Raw genomic sequence first — 27,896 nt, forward strand, 5'->3', positions numbered from 1 at the left:
ATTTTTACTTTTCAACTGATTAAAAAACAAACAAAAAAGAAACTTTGTTTATTTTGTGCAAAAATAATTCAATTTGTTTCTAATTACGTTAATTATGCATTATTTATGATCGCTTTTGATTGAATTATGAGGAGAAGTCGAATACAAGTCCCAAGGCATTGTTGTCCGCCACTTCAAGTCTAGAGTTATTGATGAATGAAGGGCATGTTTTCATCATTATCATCATTAAGTAAATTACACAAACTCGTTTAAGCAAAAGTAAAAACAAATATTCAACAGGTATCCTTATTTTAATATCAACTTAAAATGTACATAAAAATAATTTTTAAAACATGTGGTCATTAGAAAAATATAAACAGTATTTCCCCCAACACCGTGATTAGCTTTATCAAATGACATGTAAATTCCTTTTTGTTTCTTGAGTTCATGAAAAACAATATATATAATTATTATTTCATGTATACATGTATAATTGATATTGTGTAGAGATTTACAGTATTTACTTCAACAGTGCTCAATATTTGAGTAGAGTTTAGTAAGAAAGTGTGAAAATATATTTATGGCAATTAAGCTACATAAAGCCATGTGCACATCATCCCGTAACGATTCTCTACAAGGATGAAACACTGATGCTTCTGTGCAGCTTAAATGCCATAAATATATTTTCATACTTTACTATATGTTGTCAAAGATCAGAGTACTGTGTCTTATGTTTTGGTTGGTTCATCCTCACTTGCTTCTGAATCTTGAACTCCGATTGATGGTAAATTTTGTCTAGGATGTGAGCACTTTTGGATCTTCACACAATTATATTTGTCAGTAAAACAATCACGGATTAGAATTTATATGAAAAATATTTTAGTTTAGATGTGGAAAGTTTATTATACACGTGTGTGTGTGTGTGTGTGTGTGTGTGTGTGTGTGTGTGTGTGTGTGTGTCTTTTGTTTTTTAGCTTTTAGACATTTATCCTATGTATGGATTGATGTGAAATTTTTCTTAAAGGTAAGATTAAGGTTGACGAGCATGCTATGTTAGAATTCTCGTCAAGTAGTTGTGCTGATTTCACTAATACTCTTAGGAAAGGTATGAATTTAGCTTTGCTTTTAGTTATTGATGGAATAGTAGGGTGGACTGCACTTTTGAGCCTCAGAAAGAGCAGCTAGTCTAGTAGAAGAAAAACTGCTTGTTTGTTGATGTTGTGGCATTCATTTGCAACCTTTCTTCATTATTAGCATCTCCAATATGACTGTGTGGTGCTGTAGCAAGTTACATGAAATGTTAAACAAATTCAGTGGAACAGAATATTTGACTGACTTAGACTTAGAAACTCATATGTCTTATGACACATAAGGCAGTCAAAGTATGCCATCGTTTTCAATCTGAAACCAGATTCACAACATCCTTCAAGTTTCTTCCTGTCGCAATCAAATTTTTCTCTATTATCTGTTTTCAGTTTATTTTTGATCTTCACCTTATTTTTCCATCAAAGGATCATTGGATCAATTGGTTGGCAATTCTCTCTCAAGCCAATCTTAAAATATGCCCAAGCCAACCTAGACATTGTTTACAGATACTACTTGCTATTTAGTGTGATCTCTGACTTTTTTGGTTGGTAATTTGATCATTCCATTTGATCCCTAAAATCTTTTTGGAATCAAATGCATCAAATTTCTTCTCTTGGCTAATTTTGAGATACCAAGTTCCACTTCTGTTGAGAATTGATTGGATTCAAACAATTGCACTCCAATGCTCACTAGCTTGGCCATACTTGAAGATCAAGATTGAAAACACACAAATTGGCAATCATCATATGCCTATGTGTGCGTGCATATACGTATTTTTAGGTGTGTGTGTGTGTAGGTGTGAATATATGTACTTTCATGTGTATGTATGCATATAACTATTTGTAGGTGCGTTTATGTATTTGCATGTGTGTACATATTTGTACTTGCATGCATGTGTGTATAGGTATTTGTATGTATGCATATATGTACTTGTGTGTGTATGTATATATTTATATGTGTGCTTATGGGAAAGGATTATTGTTAGTCCTATAAGAGATAAGCCTAGTTAATCTGTTAATTACGAAATAAATCTAATAATCATGGGCAATGGTAACCCAAAAGAGTCTACTCTAAATAAGTAATAGCTGGGATAGATATAGAAAACTGTAAACCAAAAGCAAAACAAACACCTGATGTTTAAAAAAGGCCAAAAGTGCTTGCAACCTTGGCAAAATGTACCACCATTTTGAACCTAAGATGCAAAAACTAGTATGAATGCTAGGATGAACCAACCCCAAACAAATCGTATAAATACACCTTACTGGGATCTGTAACAACACATGCTAATAATAAAACTTGTGGTCAAAGTGTAAATATACATCAAAAATATATTTACACAGAAAAGTTTACTTTTGATATGTTTTATTATTGTACAAAAACTGACAAAGAACTCTTTCGTGTTTTTTTTTTTTTTTTTTTTTCAAATTTCTTATCTGCTCTTGCAGGTACTGAATTTTATTACTGATTGAATAAGAGAAATTTCCAATTGCTGTTTAACTGATTTTATTTCATTTTTGTAATTGTTGTAATGGAAAAACCTGTTACCCCCAGGGTTGAGCTAACACCCATTATAAATACGACTCCACACAGCGAACTACGGGGGGGGGGTTGAATTTACTACAGAAAAATTATAAGTAGACGTACGGACGTCCCTAAGCTCGATCCTCATCGTGTTTGTGTAGAAAGTTTGATATTTGTACCTTTATCACAATAAACTTTATTGGTTGATTCATTGTGTGTTTCTCTCAGTCTTTACCACTGAGGACTATCAACTCATTTGTATCATATTTTGCACAACACCACAGTAATAATAATCGTGTTTTCGATTATGTCATTAGTTATTTACACAGAGTTAAATGTCCATATTATCTCCTTGGCTAGACGTTAGGCACAAAGTCATGTGTGGTTTTAAGTAAAGCTATTTTAGTCTAAAAAACTGTCTGAGCATTCTCAGCATTTTCTAGTAAGGGTGCATCAGGTGATTTTCAGTAAACTAACCCCTTCTCAGAGATAAGAAAAACCCTGGGAGATTCAACCTACCTCCTAAGATTGAATAGAACAATATCCTGTTGAAATGTTCATTATGGTACCAATACCACTAATAAGTCATCATAATTTTGTTTTTAGCTCATCACTTATTAAGGCCAAGAGTCATTCAAGCATATGGCTTAATAAGATGGAGTGATTCTCAGCCAAAAGATGAGGAACACTATGGAAATACTAACATTGGTCAATGGTATAAACAATGTTTGATTATTTATTGACTAGAGACATTCACTCAGGATGAGTTGAGCTGGCTCCTCCCAGAGAACACACAGTGTCCTCATCAAATGCAGATCATGCACAATGGTCTGCAGTAACCAAGATAGTGATAGGCAGCCAGTTCCAGGACCAATGGCAAGCACCACATACCTGTGGACCAGAGCTAAGTTTGACGTCAGCTTTAATAGTGTGGAACCATGTCTTTAGCTGGTTTCCTGGGTATCTTTGCCAATTTTGGAGTGGCTTTGGAGCTATTGCTTCAGAAATGAACTCTCTTGAGTTGCAGTGTGCAGCATGGCTAAACCAACAAAGTGTTCTCTTTAAAAGAGCTTTGTTAAGGGAGATGATTCTGCATCATGTCCGGATTTGGTTATTGGAGACTGATTACTTATGGGGCAATATAGGACCAAAAATTTGTCAACATTGAATTTAAAGACAACTAAGTTATAACTAGCAGGGAAGCATTCCTGCAGCAATGTTTCATACAAGGAGCTCTGTCTATGGAAAATCTGCCTGATGCTATAAAACATTAAAGCAATTGAAATTTTTTTTTATCAAATCAGTAAAAAAATAAGTACTTGTGAGAATATATAAAAAAAGTAGAAAAAATTTCACCCTGGTCATATAAAATGAAACATACGTTTTCTGAAAACCGAAAGTATGCTGGTGGTGGTAGCAATAATAATAATAGTAGTAGAAAGATATATTGTAGATGAGAGGGTGTAAATTAGAAACGGTATAAAACATCGTGCAGAAAGTGGATTTGATCATACAGGGTGTCTATAAAGTCCACGTGCATTAAAAGAAATTATAACTTTATTTGCATTTGTGATTAAAAAACATTTTTTTTTTTTAATTGTAAAAAAACATGCAAATAAATTTTCTTTAATGCACACTGACTTTATAGACATCCTGTATATGTGAAATGTTACAGAGAAAAGATAATGTTGGAATTTTTTTTAATTTGATTTTAGTTTTTATTTCTTTTGTAAAGCTCAGGCACAAAAATCATGCTCATCTAAAAAAAAAACAAAAAAAAACACTGCAGGTTCGTGCCAATAAAAAGGCAAATAGTGAAACCAACAAACAGTGATAAAATGCACTATTATACAAAGAAACGAAAAGCTTTTAAGGTATTAAAGTATGGAGCAATGAACAAATAAGCCGTTAGTTGTACAAGTTCGATACATGAAAAACTATTGTTGAACAACGAAAAAGTATTAGCAAGCCTAGATTTGAGAATTAGCTGCTAAATGCCAGACATTGTTATTTGGTTTTATCGAATGTCAACCATCATTGTGCCATTTTATGGTGAAACTAATTTTTTTAAATTTATTTTTTTTTTGCATGTCATGACTTTTAAGCTTTCATTGGAAAAATTTAAGCTATGTTTTTTGATTGTTCCAAAAGTTCCAATAGGTTTCCTGTTTTACTTGTACTTATAATGGCATTCACCTGGGATGAGTTGAGCCATCTCTATATGAATTCACAGCATCACGAGTCAAGACAGTCCATCTAGATCTGTCGATTGCTGACTATTCACCATACTTCAGCCATTTGCTATTCCATATCCGCACACCAAAGACACATGGTCCGATCATAGCTGTCAAGCCAGCTTTCATTGTTGCAAGCTACATCCTCAGTTGACCACCATGTTTCCTGTGTCGGTATCTTTTTTCTAATATGGATTAGGTTCCTACACTCTAGAAGGACATGCTTTATTATAACTGATATTCCATATGTAAATTTACACAAGTCTTTCTTCTTGAGAATGTAAAAATGTATCAATCGTGCATGAGAACTTTGTAATTTAATCAAAATGAATTCTTATTCTAAGCTTCTTCTGATGTCCGTTGTCTATTTTTCTAAACTATGTTTTATTTAAAATGTATTTCCTGTGTTGCTTTCCCATAATCGCTATTCTCTTAACGTGCCATTGCAAGAAGTGTTGATTTACCCAATTTTCATATGGTCAGACATCAGCACATTAGAAGTATATTCTGGCTTACAAAACAATTCTTGAGAAGTCTTATCAGTATTCCCTGGTAGGGGTATCTTAGGTTGGTTAGGTGGTTGTTTTTGTTTTATGGCATATCAACCCTTTTTGGGTTATTTAATGCCAGATCCAGTGATTTTGAAGAAAATTTTTTTAATAGAACATATTTGTTTTTTTCAAGTCGGATTCTATTTAACCCATAGTTGGAACCCTAACAGGTACTACCACTCCGGGTCAGAGTGGACCTGGGAGTAATGGCAATTAAAGGGTGGCTCCACACTCCCCAAGGCCTGCAAGCTGGGGCCTCACCATCGGATATAGTTTAAGGTCATATCCAGGACTCGGTATCTTAGGTGATTAGCAATAAACTAACCCCCTCCTCAAAGAGAAGGTAAAACTTGGGAAGGTGCGCTCTCCTAGTACTGAACAGAACAATACTTTAGCTAGGCAGCGACTATTGGACCGTTTGGTTTGATATCATATGAAACTTAGTTGATTAACATTATTCATCTCAAAATCAGCCACGAGAAGAAATTTGATGTGTTTCATTCAAAATGCCCTAAGAAGATTCTAGGGATCAAATGGCGCGATTGAATTACTAACCCGAAGACAGAGATCATATTAATTAACAGATAGTATCATTAATAATCTGCAAATGGCGTTTAGGGTGGCTCGAACATACTCTAGAATTGGGCCTAGAGAGAAATGCCAACCAGGTGTTCCAATTGATCCTTGATGGAAAAAGAATAGGAAGACCAAAAAAGAACTGGAAGCAGACAATCGAGAGAGATTTAGCTGCAACAGGAGGGAACTAGAGTAATGTTATGGATCTGCTTCAGATTGAAAACTAAGTCTAAACCGTTAACATCTATTTCGGTGAGATGTGTTAATGTAACCGAGTTATCACCCTTTTATGGTGTTATCTCTTCTTCATAGATAAATAAACATAATTCCAAGCTTAATTATATCGGTTTAAATTTTGTAGATTTAATCTTTTTTGTGTGAAAATCACAAAAAAAATAATGAATGTTCTGAAGAAAAAAGCTTTATTCATGGAATCCACATTTAGGCACAGATAAAGAGTGAAGGAAATTATTGATAGTGGTTGCAGATAGATGAGTGTTTATCGTGAAAATTTTGCAAGTGGGAACCGTAGATTGGAGCTCAGACGAGCACCTGCTATCTTGTAACAATGCACATGGGATGGCATCACAAAAATGAATGACATTTGCCAGAAGCTATAATTCATCTTTGATGATATTATTCATTTTTAAGTAAATATATATAAACAAATGTTTTTCACTCATTTCTGAGTGACATGTGCAAGCTCAGTTTTTGGGTTTTTTAATTTTTTTTTCGATACAGTATTGATTTATAAATGGATATGCGCAGCAAAATATTGTAAACAAAACATGATTAGAAATTTCAGTTTAAATATTATATATATATATATATATATATATACACACACGCATAATATATAACAAGTACTAACCCAATGAATCATGGGTGGCTTCGTATATATTAAAAAATGAAAAAGAAATGTAAAAAATTAAGAGGAATGGCTGATGAGGGATATAAGGGCTTGGATTAAATTGAGGGAGGACTTGTGGAAAAGTGAAACTGGGTCAAGGCCAGGGACAGATGAGTTCAGTTGTTAGAGCACATAACAACAGTAATGCTTCAATATGATTGGTTGTTTCATGCACAGTGAAACAGCAGGTAGCAGCAGCAGCAGCATGGTAGTCAAACAGCAGTAACATAAAAATAAAACAAAATATTCAGGTTACATCAGATTTTTAAAATGTAAACAGTTAAAAATAAATAAAAACAAGGCATTCTTTGATTTTTCTTATATTGCACATTTTTTTTCTTTTAATTATCGCATTATGAACCTCCTTTTAATTTTACAAGAATTTTTTTTTTTAATTAAAAGATATTTGTTTTCTGAATTTCTGAGATGATAATTGATTATTTGTATTATTTAGATTCTTCGAACTAACTGTTGTCATCTTGAATGTTATTTTCACATTTCGGTCAATGTAACCTCTGACCTTCTTCAGGTGTATCTTGTTGAACTTGGCCATCTGTCTGGTGAACTCAGGAATCTGCATGTAATTTCGAACAGAACACTTTATTTACTCCACGAGGGTAGAATGCTCTCATTCTATTCAGAGTTCCACAGAAAGATCTCCGAGTTTGACAAGATACATCTGAAGGAGGTCAGAAATTACATCGACCAAAATGTAGTGAAAATAACACTCAGGATGAGAACAGTAGTTTGAAGAATCCAAATTATATGAATAAAACATATTTTTACGAATTACATAAATATTTCTGAGATAGCGTTATCTATATAATAAAAGTGAAGTGTATTCAGCTCATGCATGTAAATTTATTTTTATGAGTAAAGAAAGTTAGGCTTAATGTAAATAACTGATAATGAAGAAAAGAATCATGGGATACAAATTGAATTTTATGAACAAAGAAATCTTCCCTTAATGTTTTTTGACTTAAATAGGAATTAATTTAATAGTAGAGAAATACTTTTAGATTCAAGGGAGATGATTAGTTTTTTGTTTTTTTAAGTAAAACTTATCTTTTTACTTTGGTTAGATGTTTTTTGTTTAGTTCAGTAATCTCTAAACTACAGCCATGAACCAGATCTAGCCTGCCAAAGTTTGTGGAGCGCTTATTGACAATGTAAAAATATTTAAGAAAAGTTTTTTTAAATGAAAATGCGTAAAAATAGTATGGGGGCTTTCTTTTGACTCAGAAAATGAGTTTTGGAGAACCAGTTTCACTAAAAAGCAAAGCTAATGTGCAGTAGAAACACGTCCAGGTCATTTAAAAAAAAAATTTTTTTTTTGGCTCATGTAGCTCTAAAAGTCAGCAATATGGTACCACATTCAAAAACTTTGGAGACCTTCGGTTTAGTTTAAACTGTAAGCTTTATCTTGCTTGTTAAACTAGTGATGTTTTGGATCATTTCTTTCATTTATGTTGTAACAACTTTCACAATGTTTCGGCTATTTTACTCTTCGACTTTCTTCAGGTCCTTTTATTTGTAATGGGAATTTCAATAAGATTACTGACAATGGAAAAAAAATGGATTTCTAAGAAGACCAGAGAGCGCAACAGGTGGGGCATTGTGAAAATGAAAACCATTGAGACGAGGAAAACACTCCAAAATATCTAAGCTTGGATGGTAGTAGGCAATCTTCCGAGATGAAAGCTTAGATCATGGCGTTTAATTCCCAATAGAAAACATTAAAATGTTTGTTTTTGCGTTTTTTTTTAATTTCCAACAAAAATTGGACAAGTTGTAACTTAACACTTTCCAGAAGATTTGCTCAAGTTTCAAATTTCGTTTTGATTTATGTTTTTTTCTGTACCAATAATAGCAATGTTTGAAAATTTTGATACTATTAAGATATTTTCACTTTTTTAGAATGCTTTATGAAATAAATCATGTGTTATTTGAATTATTCGGAATACTGTTCTCCTCTTGGATGTTATTCTCACAACGTTTCAGCTGATGTAACTGACAACCTTTTGCAAGTGCATCTTCTTTCAAATGAAACCTTTTATTCAATCCATGCCAACCAGCTAGCGAGTTGAACTGACTTCATCCAAAGGGGGAAGTGTTAAGGGAGTATTAAATTCACAAGCGGTCTCCAGTCACATGTATATTCCGGAAAGGAGAGATGGCAGTTTTTGCAGAGAGGTGTCTATGTCTTCCTACATACAGCGTCTGGTATTCTCAAAATGGTCACCCATTTGGTACTAACCAGGCTCAATGTTGCTTAACTTTGGTGATCTAACAAGAACCCATGTGTCAACATGATTATCCGTATTCAACCCATGGGAGTAGCTTGCCCTTGTTCCATTACCCATGGCTGAGTAGTTAATTCATAATTGCATTGTTAATATCATACTAAGAATTGAACCTTCAACCTCTAGAAGACTGTAACTTAGAAATAATTATTATCTAGTACTTTTATCCATTGCGGGACAATAGTCTGAATAATTCAAATAATAGAAATTATTAATCCTCATCTCAAAAATTATGAAACATAAATTATCAATATTTGTTTAAGAATATGTAAATTATTGTATTTGAAATTTATATTAATATATAAGTAATATAAGTTAAATCAAAGATGGATTGAAAAACTACAGCAAAAATGTCAGTATTCTAATAACAAAAAAGGTTTTAAGTTGACATTTTTTTGGCATACATAATTTGTAGATGTTAAGTGAAAGAAATATTGGTTAAATTTCATTTACTTGGCTCCATATTATGAGTGTGCATATTTTAAATGTTTCTGTAAGAGCATTATCAGTTTTATAAAAAAAAATAAAAAAAATGCAATTCTAATACAACAAGTCTCGAATCAACAGTATGTCATCATTATCATTTGTAACACAGATTTTCATGCTACAAGATGTTTCTCCATTGATATTATACTGGTTTCATTAATGATTTTTTTTGTGTTTTTTACAAATGGAAAGCCATTCGAGGATAAGGGTTATGGAGTTTTACAGATAGACAGTGAGATACCTTCAGGTATCTGTAATGATGGTTTTAACTGGTAGAGAAATTGATTGTTTAAGAGAACAACTCAACAAGAATTTGCATTAGATTTAGAAATGGCAATGTTATAGTCAGTCAGGAAACAGCCCCATGATAGTGTGTTGCACAGACGGGTAATTCTAGCAAAAAAACTTTGCTCATGGAAGTTCTGCTTAGTTTTACACACACAATGGGAGAAAGGGAATTCATTGGTAGTGATTATAACTAGATGAGTTTTTGTTGTGAATATTTTACATGGGAGAGGGCGCATATACTGAAGCTCAATCGCGCACATGTTATGAAAATAATGATAGAGAAGGGAAACGCCAACAACGAAAGAGACTAGAGTAGAGAAGAGGACATCGCCCACTTAATTTTGGAGTCAGTTGTGTACATATACGTTAACATTTATATATCTATCTGGTTGAGCTCCTTGCCCAGACCAATGTGACTCTCTCACTCCAGATTTCCCTATCTTCCATCTGCTGCCTCAGATCTTCACGATCACACATGGCATAATGTGCAATTTATTGGATATAAGTGGATCTAGGTTGTCCTATGCTCGTGCACCCATACCGTGAAGTTCACAGCAATACATTTCTCACTAGCTCTTACTTGCTCCTCTGGCAGTGACATCGCTCCCTGATGCTAGTAGATATGGCAGGTAGGTTGCCATAAAGTTGCTGTTTCATGGGATGATCTTGCCGAGATATATTTAATACTGTTCGTAGTGTATGGGTGTACAGGCAATCCAGTGATCTGGTAGGGTCACCCATGGTGGGCAGACTGATGCAACACCTGGACTGGCTAACAAGGCTCCGGTAATGTCATGGCAAGCAGCATTACAGTGGCATGCCTTGGTGGAAGAACTAAAGAACCAGTCAACGACAGGGCACAAAAGACGCTGAGCAGAAGAATCAATCATTGATCACAGTCAGAGTCAACCAGTCTAATTGAGAGACTACTGTGTTTCGCTTGTAGACGTAGTTCAGACAGATGATATTATCTGAGCTATCGAAAGATTTATGTATAGATTATGAGTTAATCAACGTTCGTTTCCCTAAGGCTTTTATATATATTTTAATCACACAGAATACAATATTCCTTAGTTTTGGGATGTTAACCAACATCATAGACTTTCCGTCAGATTATCCGGTTTGAGTTGATCAGACACAAGCTCACCTTTTGTTGGTTACATTTTTCTAATAAATTGTTTTATTGAGATATTATAAAAAATTTAAGAAAGCCAAAAAGGATATTATTTTTATTTTTTCTGAATAAGCAAGCATATATCCTTTTCAAACATTTTATTTTTTTGTTGTTGATTATTTTACTGCCTGAGATACAAAATTTTTCAAGGATGGTCCATTTTTTTTTTTTAATACCACATGTGGCTTACATGATATGGTTAATAAAATAATGTTGGCAATTCTGAGATATTATTTGAAATTTGAGATGTTATTAAAAATGTTAAGCCAAAATCGATATTTTTCTTTTTCTTTAAAATCATTTACCTTAAAAATGAATAAACAAGCTTTCAAGATTTAAGATTCTTCTGAAGCATTTTTTATTTTTATATTTTCTTTTTTGTTAATTATTTTAAAATACCTTAAAAATTAATAAAGAAACTTTCAAGATATAACATTTTTTTAGGTTTTATATATTTTTTGTTAATTTATTTAAAATACCTTAAAAATGAATAAACAAGCTTTCAAGATATAAGGTCTTTCTCAAGCATTTTTTTATTTTTTTATATATATTTTATGTTAATCATTTTTCCTTCAGACACATAAAATTTCTCAAGAATGAAAGTCTGTTAATCGCAGATGGTTTTCCTTTTCTTATGCATCACGAGGCTTTACAAAATATAGTCAATAAAATAATATTGTCAATTTTGAGACATTGTTTTGAAATGTGAGATGCTATTAAGAATTAAAGAAAGCCAAAAACGATTATTTTTTTATTTAAAATTGCAAATTATTTATCTTAAAGAAATCCCCCCCCCTCTTTTTTTTTTCTTTTTCATTGTTGGCAGTTTTTGTTTGTAACCGTTTAATGTTATGCAATCAGCTGTTTGGATTCTTTTCTTATATATGACACTAAAAAATATAAAACAATCCTGTAGACTTGAGAACAGCACAAATTCATCTCTCTCCTACTCTTAGATATGGGTAAAATAAACTCTAAACCTTTTGTAAGATTAAGTTTAGGTACAAAAAAACTCTGAAAATTCACGTATGACCAGGTAGGCATATTGCTATGTGATACATTGTGTAACTGTATAGTCATAACTTTCCAGGTGGAGGAAGTAGGTTCTATTCTCCATAAATGTAAAATTAAATTAAAACAAATTTGTCTATGGAGAATGGTTTTAATTATCAACCTTATGAATGAAAACAACCAACCAGGAGTGTTGTAAAATTGGCTTTGGTTGGTTTTCAAGATTGTTGATTAGAAATTGATGTAATTTTACCTTACGGCCTTAAGTGAAGAATACAAGTAAACAATGAATTATTTCCCTTTTCGGGAGTTGCAATTGGCACAAATATATATATAATATGGAGCCAGGCTTAATTTAAGAAAAAAAAAAATGAAAGGGGGATAGTATGAAAAAGATTGTGACATCCCAGTGTGAAGAAAGAAAACATTCTTAAAAATCTTCATTAAATATTTAGTATTAAAAGAGCATTTTTTAAATGTTAATTTTTTTTAATATGAAAACATAATACAGTATGATACACGTTTTATCAAACAACAAAAATGTATTTTACACACAAAATGTTATTGATCAAACAATTGGAAAAAATTATTTTTCATGTTACAAAGATACAATTATTTTAGAAGTTAACATTAAAATTATATTCATAAAAGTAGTAGACAAACACACATTTAAATAATGCAACATGTTTATTGGACATCATTTTTGTGATACCTTTGTTTAAAAGATCATGGATATCTCTATTAGAGCTTAATATATTTTGCACATGACTGTTTTTGCGAGCTTCAATATATGTTGCAAATATTTTTACAGATCGCTCTTGTACATATTGCACTTGTGCTCAAGACAGTATTATTTCTATTGGTTATAATCATCAGTTGGTTGGTTGTTTTTATTTTACGGCATATCAACCCTTTTCAGGTTATTTAATGCCGAATCCAAAGATTCAGAAGAAAATTTTTTAAATAGAATATATTTGTTGTTTTTAAGTCGGTTTCTATTTAACCCATAGTTGGGACCCTAACAGGTACTACCACTCCGGGCCAGAGTGGACCTGGGAGCAATGGCAATTAAAGGGTGGCTCCACACTCCCCAAAGCCCGCAAGCTGGGGCTTCATCACCGGATATAGTTTAAGGTCATATCCAGGACCTATAATCATCAGTATTACTACTTGTTATAATCATTATAATTGTCAATGGTATTGTAATTAGTTAAAATTATTTTTACTATTGTTATTGGTGTCAAAGTCATTACTATCAATAAGTATTATTACTATTGTCAAATATTATAATTATTATTATTATAAGCGGAGAGCACATACAGCACCTGGCATTCCAAATAGGCACCCATTTTAGTACTGACCAGATTCAATGTTGCTTAACTTTCTCTCCACTTATCTCGGCATTGTTTCCAATAATCATGTATTTCTCAGTCACTAGACTCAAACTGTGCTGACTCAAGAGAGGAAGGGTTGGAGATTGCACAACCCTTGCTTCACAATTACACACATGGCTACCTATACAGTGGGTACTAATAATCTGTCAAGACTGAACAGATTTTCTCTGAAGGTCATATTTGAAACCTAGTAGACAGCCATTAGTAGTATTAGCGTTAATCATTATTATCCCTTTTATTAATAAGTAATATCATTATTATTAATTTTAAATATATATATATATATATATATATATATATATGAGAAAGATTTACATGGCTCAATTTTGTTTAGTAAAAATATGAGATTCTGAAACATGACTGAAAAATGTATTGAAAATATTTTTCTTATAATATAGTACTGGACAATAAAAAAAGATGAATATTTTAATAACAGACATGAATCTGCCTCACCATTTATTAGTACTTGAGGAAGGGTGGGGTGGAGGGTAATATCTGTCTTCTATATATATAAAAGGCAAAAATCGGTGTGTATGTATGTATGTATGTATGTTTGTTTGTAACGCTAAAACTTTTGAAAGACGGAACCAAACTTGACAAATTTGGTATCATATCGAAGCCCCATCACCCGGATGACAAATATCGAAATTTCACGTCAAACGGACTACTAGAAGTTGGTCAACTGATCAGTTATCTTCGAGGGGGGCCCCCAAAAAACCTGTCATTAACGCTAAAACTTGAGATGAAAGATTCCTCTCCCCTAAGAATAAAACATATGTTCAATATCTGCTTTTGTTTTTTCATTGTTTATACGGTCCCGAGCAACGCCGGGTAGCCCTGCTAGTTTATACTAAAAATCAAATGCTAGATTTGATCTTGTCAAATAAAATAAAGCAAAGAAAGAAAAAAAAAAAAAGAAAGAAAAATTAGTTTTACAAAAATTAATTACATACTAATAGTTGGGGATGTGGATTGAGTTCTCGGGGACACAAAGATGGTTCATTTGAATAGATCCCAGGGAAATTCAACGCTTTTTAAAAAGGAATTCACGATTTGAAACACTTGGTAATAATTTAAGAGTTAACAGTTAGAAAGACCAGACAAGTGTGAAATTGTTTTTAATAAATACTGCTATTTATTAAAAACTAGCCTAGGTGTGCCCAGCGTTGCCCGGGCGTTTGAGGTGTGTGTTGAGCAAAAAAAAAAAAAGTTAACGTCTTTACCATTGCATCCATCACCAAACCGAAAGTGAAGGTTTAAACTAAGGCTAGTCAATCAAAAAGAGGGAATGACTTTTGAAAACATAAGCAAAAAAAGCGACCCCTCTTTGTAGAAAAGAGCCCGATTAAGGGTGAAAGAATTCATATTTTTAGCCAATTTTTCGATATTTATCGTCCCAAGGATCGAGCTTCAAAATAATACTGATCTCGTGAAATTCTGTCGCCTATGTCGAAAGTTTTATCCAGACATACAATCATACATACATACATTTAAACAGACACGTAAGATTTATATTATAGATAAAATTGAATTTTCTTATTTTTCTTTCAAATTTTCAAATAGTAAAATATTCATCTTTAGGAAATTGGACAGTTGTTCTTTTTCTTCTTTTTCTTTTATATGCCACGGTGGTGGTAATGCCTGGCATGATGCTTGGAGTTAACTTAACTCCAAAAATCTCAAGTCATGCCAGGGATTACCACCATCATGGTATATATTTTATTTGAAAATTTGAAGAAAAAAAAAAAATTATTTTATTTTTAATAAATAGCAATATTTATCAAAAACAATTTCACACTTGTTTGCTCTTTCTAACTGTTCAATCAATGCTTTTTTTTTTTTTTTACTATTTTCACCTTGCCCTAAGGAAATATTTTCAAAATAAGTGAATGCTAGATACTATTTAATTTTTTAATATGCTAAAGTGGCTATAGAGGTAACAATGGTTGCAGACACCAACACTCAGATCAATTAGTGATGTTAAAGAACCAAACAGACAATATTGAATCTACAATTGATTTGGCAAAACTAATTGGATTCAAACAATAAAAACGTTTCCTCTTTTTAATACCAATTTACAAAAATCAGATCAAAATAAAAATTCTAATAGGTTTTTTGGACTTTTGCCAAAATCTTAAAATTTACTCCTGAGTTGATAGAAGAAAAATAGAGATTATGAACCTGCTACCTCAACTCTTATCTATTTGTCTCAACATGGCCATACCACTGAATTCTATTTTTCTGCACACGTCTCAATAGCATACAGATTTAATCTTCATCTGAAGTCATCAGAATTAAGCCTGATGACTTCAGAGGAATATTAAATCTATACGGTATAGGGAGATGTGTGAAAAAAGATAGAATAGTCTTGATTGTAATATAAGGCTTTCCCCAGCCCAATGCTTGATCACTGGGGACAATAAAACCACTTTTTCGGCAGATTCATTGGAATCCACATTTAGGTTTAGACACAGATAAAGAGTGGGTATTTATTTGCTCCCCCACCAAGCAAATTAGGCACAAGGCCAATTTTTAATGTAAGGAGTGAAGGGAGGGGGAAGGGAAAAAGGGGACCAGCTCCCGAGAGGTGGGAAATGGGAGCTGGTTAAAGGTCAGGTATGTGGGGTTGCCCCCACATCTGGTCTTTGCTTGCAGTATCTGTCGGAACAGATGGTATTTATTTGCTCCCCCACCGAGCAAATTAGGCACAAGGCCGATTTTTAATGTGAGGAGTGAAGGGAGGGGGAAGGGAAGAAGGGGACCAGCTCCCGAGAGGTGGGAAATGGGAGCTGGTTAATGGTCAGGCATGTGGGGTTGCCCCCACATCTGGTCTTTGCTAGTCATAGCTAGTCATAGCTTGCAGTATCTGCCGGAACAGATACTACACTTTGATCTTGTCGCCCGGGCCCCGGAGGGCGCGCGGGCAGTGGGCTTTCGGGCAGTGCACAGATAAAGAGTGGAGGAAATTATTGATAGTGGGTTCAGCTAGACGAGTATTTTTTGTGAAAGTTTGCCAAGGGGGTGTGATAGAAATGCATGTCTACATAGTGTGATGATTTATGGAAATGAAACCTGGCCAATAAGAGTTTTGGATATGTGCTGCATCGAGAGAAATGATATGAGAATGATACGCTGGATGTGTAATGCAAGTCCTAAAGACAGATCTGATAACCTCAAAGGAATAATAAATTTGAAAAGTATGTCTTAAAGAGTAGACTCCAATGGTATGGGCCATGTTGAAAAAAAAAAAAAGAAGAGTTCTTAGGTGTAGAACAGTTAAGGCAGCAGGTTCAGTTCAGAGGACAAAGTCAAGGACATTGTGAGAGAAAGTGATAAGAGATAAATGAAAACCCGGCCAGAGACGAGTTAGTTTGGAGATAAATTTCTAAAAGCTGCCCAAATCACACCAACATGTAAAATGGATGCTAAATTGAATATGATGATGACGCCTAGATAATAATGATCAAAAGGCCAAGGGGAGGTAACTGTCCAGTATTATACCATAAAAGGTAATGGTCTTTAACAAAACGTGTTTTCTACTAAAAGTGATTTTTGATAACAATAAAACCTTTCTCTCATCCAATGATGGATGACAAAAGATGAATGCCATTTTTTGTATTTTTTAGTATGAATGGTTTAAGGAAAGCAAAAAATGAGAGCGAAAGAGTGAAAGGAGAAATCAATACCTTGCATCTGCTTCACTATAAAACTCTCTAGCAACTATATCCTCAAATAACTCTCCTCCGGTTACCCTGGAAACAGAAAAAAAAAATGCACAAGGTTTAGTGAACATGGTAAACACAGAGAAATAACATGCAAAGGACATTCATAACATCATAGAAAAACACATAAAACGGGAACAAATGTAAAAGAGTTAAAGGAAAAACAGACCAAAAGATCAGAAAAGAAAAGAAAAAGAAAAAAGAAAAAACAAAAAATAAATAAAACCAAGAAAAAAGGAAGGGAAGAAAAACAAAGACATTGAAAGGGGAAAGAGAGGAAAACGCAAAGGGACAAAAAGAAAAAATAGCAAAGGAACAGAAAAGGAAAAAGGGAAAGAAAAGGAAAAAGAAAAAGGGAAAAGGGGAAGAAAAGGAAAAAGGGAAGGAAAGGGAAAGGGGAGGAAAAGGGAAAAACGAAGGAAAAGGGAAGGAAAGTACAAAAAAAAGGAAATGAAAACAAAAAATAGATAAGGGGAAAAAATTGATTGTTTACAATGTTTTATTAGGTTGAAATAAATGAAGCAGCCAAGAATGCAGACTTTTAAAGCTCAATGTTTAGAAAGTCTTCTGCTTTTACTAAGCCAATCAGAATGGAGAAAGAACAGTTTAGAGAATATATATATATATATATATATATATATATATATTTTTAAAAATTAAAAATTTTTTTTTTTAAATTGTTTTTATAAATTTTCAAATCATTACATAAATCCCTGGGTAATTTCCGCGTATATATTTTTTCTCAAATGTTTTCCTTGCAAATTAAAAGACAAGAAAAGTTTTTGATTTTAAACAAAGCCAAATTGTATCAGTTCGTCATTAGTATACAACATGCTACTTGAAAGTTTTCATAAACAGTTGAAAATAGTCGACAATTGGTAGGTAAAATGAGACAAAAGGTGGGAATACGAAAAATATAGCACTTACATGTGATTTTATGAATTTGCTGATTGGCCTTAGAATTAGTGGTAAAAATTACTTAACTGATTAAAAAGTTACAATGTACCGATATGGGATCAGTTTACATTATATTTATATGCACAATGTATCCCCATTCTAAATTCTACAATAACTTTTCAGTACTCACACATAATTGCCTAAAAATGTAGAATCTCATGTTTTGGATATTTTAAATGTAAATGAAAGTTGTTTTTTTTTTTTAAGTTAACAAACTTCTCAATGTTTGCTCTTCCAAAGTTTTGACAAACTTCCAGAGATTTTCATTTATATTTTCACTTGTGCCAAAACCAAACAAAATGTAAGGAAACATGCAATATTTCAAAGGATGTGGTGATCATGAAAAACCAGCCCCCCCCCCACCAAACTTCCAAGCATGTTAAATCTTTGATATTAATGTCCAAGTCTTTAATAGGCGCCATATAGCCATTTATCAAATAGATGCGAAAAGCTTTTGAAAATCTGTGATATTGAATAGACAAGTGAACTCTAGAATATTTACTTTGTTTACTATAAAAACTAATAAAAACAAATTAAATTAGGTTTGGAGGGTCTGAGGATTTCCTTGTGTCCAAAAAGGTTCCATAAAACTTTAATTATTTTCAGCACATAGACATTTTAGCAAATAGATGTGAAACAATTTTAAAGACAATAGGCAAGTTATAAATGACTAAGAAATAAAATAAATTAAACTCTGTTAATCAATGTTAAATCTGTAAATGAGATTTATAACTCATTTTGTGTCCTTTCTCAGTCTTATGTTATAAAAGAACAACTTCTAATAAAAAAAAACAAACAATTTGTGCTTGTTTGGTTTTTTATTTAAAAATTTTAAAGAATCGGTTTGGAATCAGAAATTAGACTATAATTTTTTCGATTCCGATACCCCCAAGTTCCGATTATTTCGATTAATCGTCCCAACACTAATATATATGTCTTTAAATAAACAAATGTAACTTGCTCTACTTCTGTATTGAGCACTCTCGCATGAACCTCGTTATATTTAACTGGCTAACCTACCTTTGGAAAATAGCAACCTCATATATATATATATATATATATATATATATTCTCTCTAAACTGTTCTTTCTTCATTCTGGTTGGCTTAGTAAAAGCAGAAAACTTTCTAAATCTTGAGCTTTAAAAGTATATATATATATATATATATATATATATATATATATATATATATATATATATATATATATATATATATATATGAGTACAAGTAGTTAATAAAACATGTTAAAAAAACACTTTGAAAAAGAGTTAAAAACATTTAATTTTAAAATGGAAGCACAAAATAAGTGGATATATACATTATATATATATATATATATATATATATATATATATATATATATATATATATATATATAAACACACCAAGAGAAAAAAGCCAATAATCTCATCGTGAATCTATACTAAATTTCTTGTGTATGTCAATCATTGATCGATTTCTTTTGCAAATGATTAACGCTTTCAACAAAAGGACCCTTGAAAAAAGTCAAAGTGCAATGGCCAAAATAATCTCTATATTAGAATGAGGATAATATTCTGAATTATACCAATACATAATGTATACATAAGAAAACATTAATACTGTAAATGATTATATAAACACTATGGAATAGTTGATTGAAAGAGGATGTCATGGATGTGAGCAGCCACTGGCAAAAAACTTAAATCAAGATGAATTTCTCAACCTGTGTGTGAGTGTGTGTGTTGAAAGAGAACAGCATAAAAAAACAATTATTTTCTTAAATAACTCCAATCAGTTTCAACTAAGTCAAAATTAAGAGAAAGGCATTAAGTGTGTATGGGGGGGGGTATAGGAAGTCGTTCTTTGATGAAACAAAAGTCATTTAACTCCCCTACCCCCATCATGAATTGCTTGAAGTATTAGCCTTCATAGCAAAATTAACATGTTCAGTTTTTGGAAAAAGAAATGTCATAAGAGGGGAAATCAGCTTGTCCTTATTTAACAAAAATGGATTTTGATCAGAAAGTGGGGGAAATTTACGTTCAAATCAAAAAAGTTGGAAGCATTCATTTGTAGAAGTATTCTACATAACTACATGCTAATAATATCGGCTTATTCTAATGGTGTTCTATACTAAAGACAAACGAATCAAAATAGCAAACTTTGCACGCTGAAATGACATGATATCCGTTCAGATAGAGTCTTATAATAATAAATTAAGTTTATTTTAACAATATTTAACGTTTATTATTATTATTTTTTTATTTTATTTAGTATGAGTTTTTTTTTTTTCATCCATAAGGTTTGCAATCAAAAAGTATGTGAATGAATGAAGATGAATGCAGAAATACATGAATGAAATTTCGACTATATAATAACTGTTTGAATTTAAGTGTTAAAACGAAATAATAAAATGAAAGTTATGAAAGATATATGCATTTTACATTTTTAACAAACAAGAGAATTTTATTGGATATTCATTTCTGTTGACTATTCAATGAAAATTAACAGGAAATGTGTTACTAAAAGCATTGGGTTGGATAGAAGGTGTAATCAATGAAATCGATTGAAATTTCATTATTATTCTGTAAAGAACACCGACTGATAATTTCCCTAATTGACCGACTATTCAGAATGAAACAGATTTCATAAGCAAAAATATACTGATAATTTGAAAAATAGACTGGGTTCCCTTTGTTATATAGATTAACATAACTTCGGCTAACATACAAACAACACTGATAGTTATTAGTGAACATAAAACACGCGGATAAATAATTATTATAATATATATATATATATATATATATATATGAACACACCTATTCTTGAACATACTATTAAAATGTAAAAATTTCATATACTAAAAGCTCTACTATGTAAAGAAAAAAAAAGCATTTACAAAATAGATTTCAATAACCACCATAATATTCTTAAATGGTTTTAAAAGTAAAATAGAACCTATTAATATAAATTATAACGTGACTTACTGAGAGGGGGAAAATCACTTCTATAAATATTTTTACTGTTAACCATCCCTGAAAATGGATCTGGATGGATCTGAAAATACTCAGCGACTACTATGGTAGTTACATCAGTCATTTCTTCCAGAAATAAGAAAACTAGAAAGGATCAGAACCAAAATATGGGGACAGGAATTGTCTATATTAATTTACGAAACCTGCTTAAAAAAAGATACTGCAAATATTATATTAATGATTGCTCCTCTTAATATTGTTGCGCTTTTCTTATCGATAAGTTTAGCTATGTTAAAGATTTACTCTTTGATAACTTAATTGTATATAACTAGCAAAGATACCCAGACTTTGTTTTATTTTTTTATTTCTTTTATTTATTTATTACATTTTCACCCCAAACAAGGCACATTGCCACTTTGATGTAGGGGGCTACTATCAGGGGCAGCAACTACTGGGGTACTATGTAGGGATTTGGGCAGCAAGATGTCGGTTCACATTGCACTTGAACTTCTGCATGTCAGTACAGTTAGGGAAGCAGGAACCTGGAATGGAATTCCAGAGTCTAGCGGTTCTGGGGAAGAAACTACTGGAGTAGAAAGATCTTTTACATCTAGGGATCTCTACTGTGTGGGGGTGGGATTTAGCTGCCTGTCAGGTTTGTCGAGGGTGTCTACGTTGTGGGGGCACAAGTGTCTGCAGTTCGTCAGAGCATTCACCATTAAGATACTTGTAGAACAAGCAGAGGGATGCAACGTTTCATCGATGGGACAGAGGCTGAAGCTTGGATGCCAGTTCAGGGCCTATCAGATTGGCGACTCTTTTTTGAATCTTGTCTAGGAACGAGACACTAGTAGCAGATGCACCAGCCCACATGTGACAACAATACTCCATACATGGGCGAATGGTGGCCTTATAGAGGTACAGGATACTTTCAGGTGTCAGTAGTTTTCTAGCACGGTAGAGAGAGCCTACCTTTTTCGCAGCGGCCCTGGCAATGTTTTCAATATAATTGTTCCAGCTCATGTTTCCTGTGAACGTTAGGCCAAGCAGTTTGAAAGATGTACTCTCAGACAGGGAGTCACTAGCCATTGCTATTGGTGGCAGAGAAGGTTTCTTGTAATTATTGAAGGAAACCAGTTTAGTCTTGGCAACATTGAATGTGACCATCCATTTATGTCCCCATTCCACTACAAATTGGAGGTTATCCTCTAGTGTTTTTGCCATTTCTTTAGATATGTGTTCATTTGTTTTCCTGTCATGCCTGTTATAGAGAGTAGTGTCATCAGCATATATACCCATCTCAGAGACAGTTTTGTCGGGGAGGTCATTAATAAATATCAGGAACAATAGAGGTCCAAGTATAGACCCTTGAGGCACTCCCGCATTTATATCACACTGTTTAGATGTTCGACCATCAAGGACAACCTGGATTTTTCTCTTGTCTAAGAAGGATTCAATTATGCTAAGTATTCTACCAGTGATACCGTATGATTTAATTTTCCTGAGGAGGCCCTTGTGCCATACCCTGTCAAAAGCCTTAGATATATCTAGAGCTACCGCTCTGCCCTCCCCCGCTTTGTCCAGTGAATGGTATATACGTTCAGAGATTACAGTGAGGATGTCAGCTGTGGAACAGGCTTGTTTAAATCCATATTGTTTGTCAGTCAGAAGTTTAGCATCTGTAAGGTGCCGGACTAGAGCATAATTAATTATGGTCTCAAATATTTTGGCGAAAAGTGGGAGGAGGCTAATGGGGCGATAATTTGATGGGTCAGTTCTTTCGCCAGAATTCTTGAATATTGGTACCACAGAAGCAGTTTTCCAACAGCCCGGAAAGCAGGATTCATTAAGGCATTTGTTGTAGAGTTTGGAGAGAACTGGAGCTACTTCGGCTGAGCACTTTTTTAATAGCACAGCTGGGATGAGATCAGGTCCACATGCTTTAGAAGTGTCAAGATTTTTTATGATAGCATGTACCTGAGCAGGGGTGATTTTTAGATTGTCTAGCATGGCGTCTGTCTGCAAAGGAAAGTCAGGGAGGGGGTGGTTGGAAGTGTCCAGTGTGGAGTTCGAGGCAAACCGGCTGGCAAGCATATTAGCCTTGTCGGTTGCTGAGCAAACAACCTCGTGCAGGAATTTTTTGTATGCTCAGGTACCCACTAAGTGGGCACCCTTGTAGCAAGTGGATGTTGTAAGAGCAACTATTGTTTAAGGTGGCAAACCCCAAGTTATCCCTATTACACCATCCCTAGGTTGGGTGAACCATCATCATGCCAGGTTTGGTCATGATCGTTCCAATAGTGTGGAATGTAGGAGAGTTGTAAACATACATACAAACGTTACTATATATATATATATATATATATATATATATATATATATATATATATATATATATATATATATAGAGAGAGAGAGAGAGAGAGAGAGAGAGAGAGACAGTTATATTCAATGTTTTGGTACCATTTTATAAAGTTTTTTATTTATACTTTTAATTTCTAAGCCAGTGAAAAAATAACATTAAATGTTTTCAGCGATGTTATTTATTGTGTGTACCTGTTAGATAAGTTTAATGCTTCATGCAATATGCTGACAGGACATAATTAATTCCGGCTCCCTCAGAATAGCATTTAAACAAATGCAGAAAAAATAATTTTTCCTGGCAGAAAATTGAATGAGGCATGAAACGTGCATAACAGGCACACCCCAATAAATAACAAGTCTGACGACATTTTTTTTTATCATGAAAAATATATGTTACTCATATACTTGCGTTTCGAATTTCAGCTTGAAACACTAATCATTTCCAACTACACTGGATAAATATTTTAGAATTTACTGTTGTATTCAAGCAATTATCGATTTTTATAATTGATTTCTTTTGTTCTGCTATTGCAGGGCTCTACATTGCGAGTGAAACAGTCTCATTTGCGAGTGATTTTTCAAAGTGGCGACTAGAAATAATGCAACACTTATCTTTTGGCGATTGTGGTCCTTTCACCAACACTCTTCCAAAGCTCACTACTGAGTGAAAAATATCTTTTCAACTTTTTTCTTTTTTTTTTTTAAATAAAACGAGCAAAGGCAAATAATTTAAACAATAAAAGGTTTAACAAAACAATATACTTTTTTTTTGTAAACAAAGGCTGTTTTAAAAAATATCTGAGGAAAGTCGAATGTTTATACTTTCAAGTATCAACATAAAAATCGGTATATATTTAGAATTACACTTATCAAAAAAAAAAAAAAAAAAAACACAGAAAAATCTTTATGATGTACATACTCGTCATAGAACGAAAATATCATATTCTAAAAATCATGTGGGTTTGGCTAGTAACTTTTCTATTTGGCTAGTAAACGAAAATATTTAGTTGCCAAAGGTCAACTAAAGATAAATTTGTCCGTAGAGCACTGTGTTGTAAATAGGAATTGAACTCTCTTTCACCCCACCCCGCCATATTTAAAAATAAGTATTAACTTATTTTAAAGGAGCATAGACTCCCTCTAGAGTTTTAAATATTAAATAACCTCCGTACCACACACACGATTTTTGTTGTGTTAAATTTTAAATATAATTATGTTTTTGTTGCTTTTTTTGCTTTTTTTTTGGAGGGGAAATGCTGTTGCAACTTGGACTTAAAATTAATAGCCGAGTTAAGGATAGGAGGGGTTTGTTGCCACCCGAACTTAGAGTTCGTGGTAGGATTAAAAGGTTGGGGGGAGCATACAAATTTAAGGATAGTGGTGTTAAGGGAGGGATTGTTTCCACCCGGAATTAGGATTACTGGTATGTTTCAATTCTTTTAATCTTCTCCCCTAAAAAAAAAAAAAATCAAGTAATATACCTTTATAATGCTGGCCCAGAAATTAGCTGTCATTTTACACTGAATTCATGTGAAAATGATGCCCATTATAAATTCTAAAATAATTAGTTTTTTTCATAGTGCTATTTTCTTTTTAATTTGACAAACCTCTTAAGATTATGGCTTTATATATCGTACGCAAGATTTTAATGAACTTGGTGAGATTTTCATCTGCATTTTTATGCTAGTTTTACCTGTGCCACGTTTATCATGCCATTTTTACCTAATTTCATTATTATGATCTAAAGATTTTAATTTCATTGATAGTTTGAGATAAAGATCAATAAATATTTATCATTAGTACAAGTAATGAAAAATTAAGTCTTAAACAAACAAAAAAAAAGAAAATTGTTTTTGGAATCAGAAATTAGACTAATTTTTATTTGAATGCCCCAAAAAGTTCTGACTTTTTCGATTCCCAATTCTGATTAAAAGTAATTATGTGTGTGTGTGTGTGTGTGTGTGTGTGTGTGTGTGTGTGTGTGCGCGCGGAATAGTCTACCAAACTTCTGTCAATTTGTGTTCTACAGACTTGAAATTTGATATATGGAGTATTCAGACGTGTAGAACAAATTTGATTTTGTTTTTAGCTGGAAAAAAATAACTGCTAAGGGGTCAAAATTAGAAAATTAGAACTTGGCAGATATAAATAAATCAACTTGGCCAAATATACATTTATAAATTTAAGTGGGTTACTTTATAAAATTTGGAGATGCATGTTTCCTTAGGTCAGATTGTAGTGAAAACCTTTAGAGACTTAAAGGTTTTGATTTTTTAACATTTGAAATCACTACTATATATTAATGGGTACAATATAATAATCAATAGAGAATTAACCTTAGAATAATAAATATGAAAGCTGCATAAATTAAAATATATTTAAGCTTATTCTACCTCTGAATAATGCCAACTGGCATATATATATATATATATATATATATATATATATATATATATATATATATAAGTGAAATCGTCTCTGTGTGTGTATATATTTCCCTACCAAACTACTGTCAATTTTCAGTCTACAGGCTCGAGATTTGAAGGGGTATTGAGATTTGAGAAAATCTTTTTAATCGGTTTTCAGCCAGAAATTTGGCTGTCAAGGGGTCAAAGTTCAACGATTTAACCTCTGAAAACTCTACCAAACTCCTCCACCAATTTTGGGTCTAAGCACTTGAAATTTTAGCTGTAGGTTACTTGAACATGAACCAAACTTTAATTTGATTTGAGCCCAAAACAATAAATATCAAGGAGTCAAAATTGGGATTAAAGTTTAAAAAAATTTGATCTCTGCCAAGGGAGCGGGAAGGGTGTCAGTACCTCTAAAGTTTAGATGGCAATTACTTCATCTTAACGGACGCTAGTCATCCTCATCGCAGTTGCTGGGTGAATCATCAGTGACATCCAAACCACATCCATGGACCCGAAGATGACTTTTCAGGTCAACAGTTGACTTGCACAGTCTGCCACATGGCAGACAAAGTTGAGTGTTGAAACTGGTTTCACTTCTGTCTCCACTTATCTGTTCTCTATGCTCACAGCATGTGTTTCTTTGTGGGTAATGTAGGCAGCTTTTGAGAGAATCATCTAATCACAAGCTTACATTTCCAACTGTTCAACGCATTAGGTAAAACCGAAACATTGCCTTTCCTAAGATTTCTCTTGAGCTCAGCATAATAGATTCTTTACTTTCAAAAAGTTCAGCTCCATCTCTAACTAGCCTTCTCCATTTGGACCAGCATTTCTCTAGAGTTTTCCAGTTCTGAACAAGAATCTTGAAGATATATATATATATATATATATATGAGGACTGCTTCATCTTTGCAGATGATCGCCATCCAGCCCAACAAAATCCCTACCATCAGCCCCCACCCTCGTTCATCTCCCATGGCCATGTAGGTGGCTCTTCAAACCAGCAGCTGACTTATATGGCCTGAAGCAAAGATGACACATGAACTCGAGCCGTCTGCACGAGGTTAACTGGACCACTCAGTGGTATGGTGTTCCTGTGCACAACCATATGCCTCTTTAGATCAACAGCCGACTTGCACTTTCTCCCACACAACACACAGGTTGTCTCACCAGGCCATGGAGGTAAGGGTACATGAGGGCATCTTTCATGTGACTGTTCCAAGTTCTTTGCCTCTAATACTTTGCGACCTTCCGATACAACTTTTTGCCACTCACTTCTATTCTCAGCTATCTCCTCCCATCTCTCAACATTTATATCAAGCTCCTTAGGATTGTTTTTCATGCAATTCTTGAATCATTTCCTTGGCTTGTGCTGCAAGTGCTTGTTAGTCGCTAGCTCGCTGTAGAACAGCTGCTTTGGTAATCTGCAGTCATCTATATGGACAACGCGTTCAGCCCAGTGCATCTCTCTCTCTCTCTCTCTATATATATATATATATATATATATATATATACATACATACATACATACATACACACACAATCCTTTTCTTGTTTATTTCGTAGTGTGTTAAATTTTATAATAAATGCCAATTTTCTTTCAGATATTCAAATTTTTGCTTTGGGTTTATTAGATCAATAATTTCATTCAGTTTAAAATTTTGATAAATTGGTTTCAGGTCTAAATAATTAGAACAAGTGTTTCTATCAGAAGGATTCCTGACATGGTACACAATATGAACTTCCTTTTAGAGAAATATGTAAGGTAGTTGATGTCAATGTCTATATTGTGTAACTATCCAAAGCAAATTGATGAAAGAGCTTAATAAATGTGTCAAACATGAACTCAATGAATAAATGTTTTTTTTTTTGGAAATCGGTCACTATTTTGCATACATGTAATATTTAAAATATATAAAATTGTCATCTAGTTATGGTTGGGTACATCTGTTTATTTCAATATTA

General features: G+C 33.0%; 1 protein-coding gene across 32 annotated transcripts in view; it reads right to left on the minus strand.

Annotated features, from left to right (window-relative positions):
* The window catches only part of LOC145265633 (calcium/calmodulin-dependent protein kinase type II delta chain-like), a 705,488-nt gene that overhangs the window by 391,886 nt on the left and 285,706 nt on the right, over window positions 1-27,896 (minus strand). For all 32 annotated transcript variants that reach the window (XM_080121704.1, XM_080121699.1, XM_080121701.1 and 29 more), the window contains exon 5: window positions 17,200-17,265. In XM_080121704.1, coding sequence (XP_079977830.1) covers window positions 17,200-17,265 — 66 coding nt within the window. The remainder of the gene's footprint in view (window positions 1-17,199; window positions 17,266-27,896) is intronic.

This window comes from Euprymna scolopes, chromosome 40 (genome assembly GCF_053919585.1).
Source record: "Euprymna scolopes isolate OS-2025 chromosome 40, ASM5391958v1, whole genome shotgun sequence".
Classification (NCBI taxonomy): Eukaryota; Metazoa; Mollusca; class Cephalopoda; order Sepiida; family Sepiolidae; genus Euprymna; species Euprymna scolopes.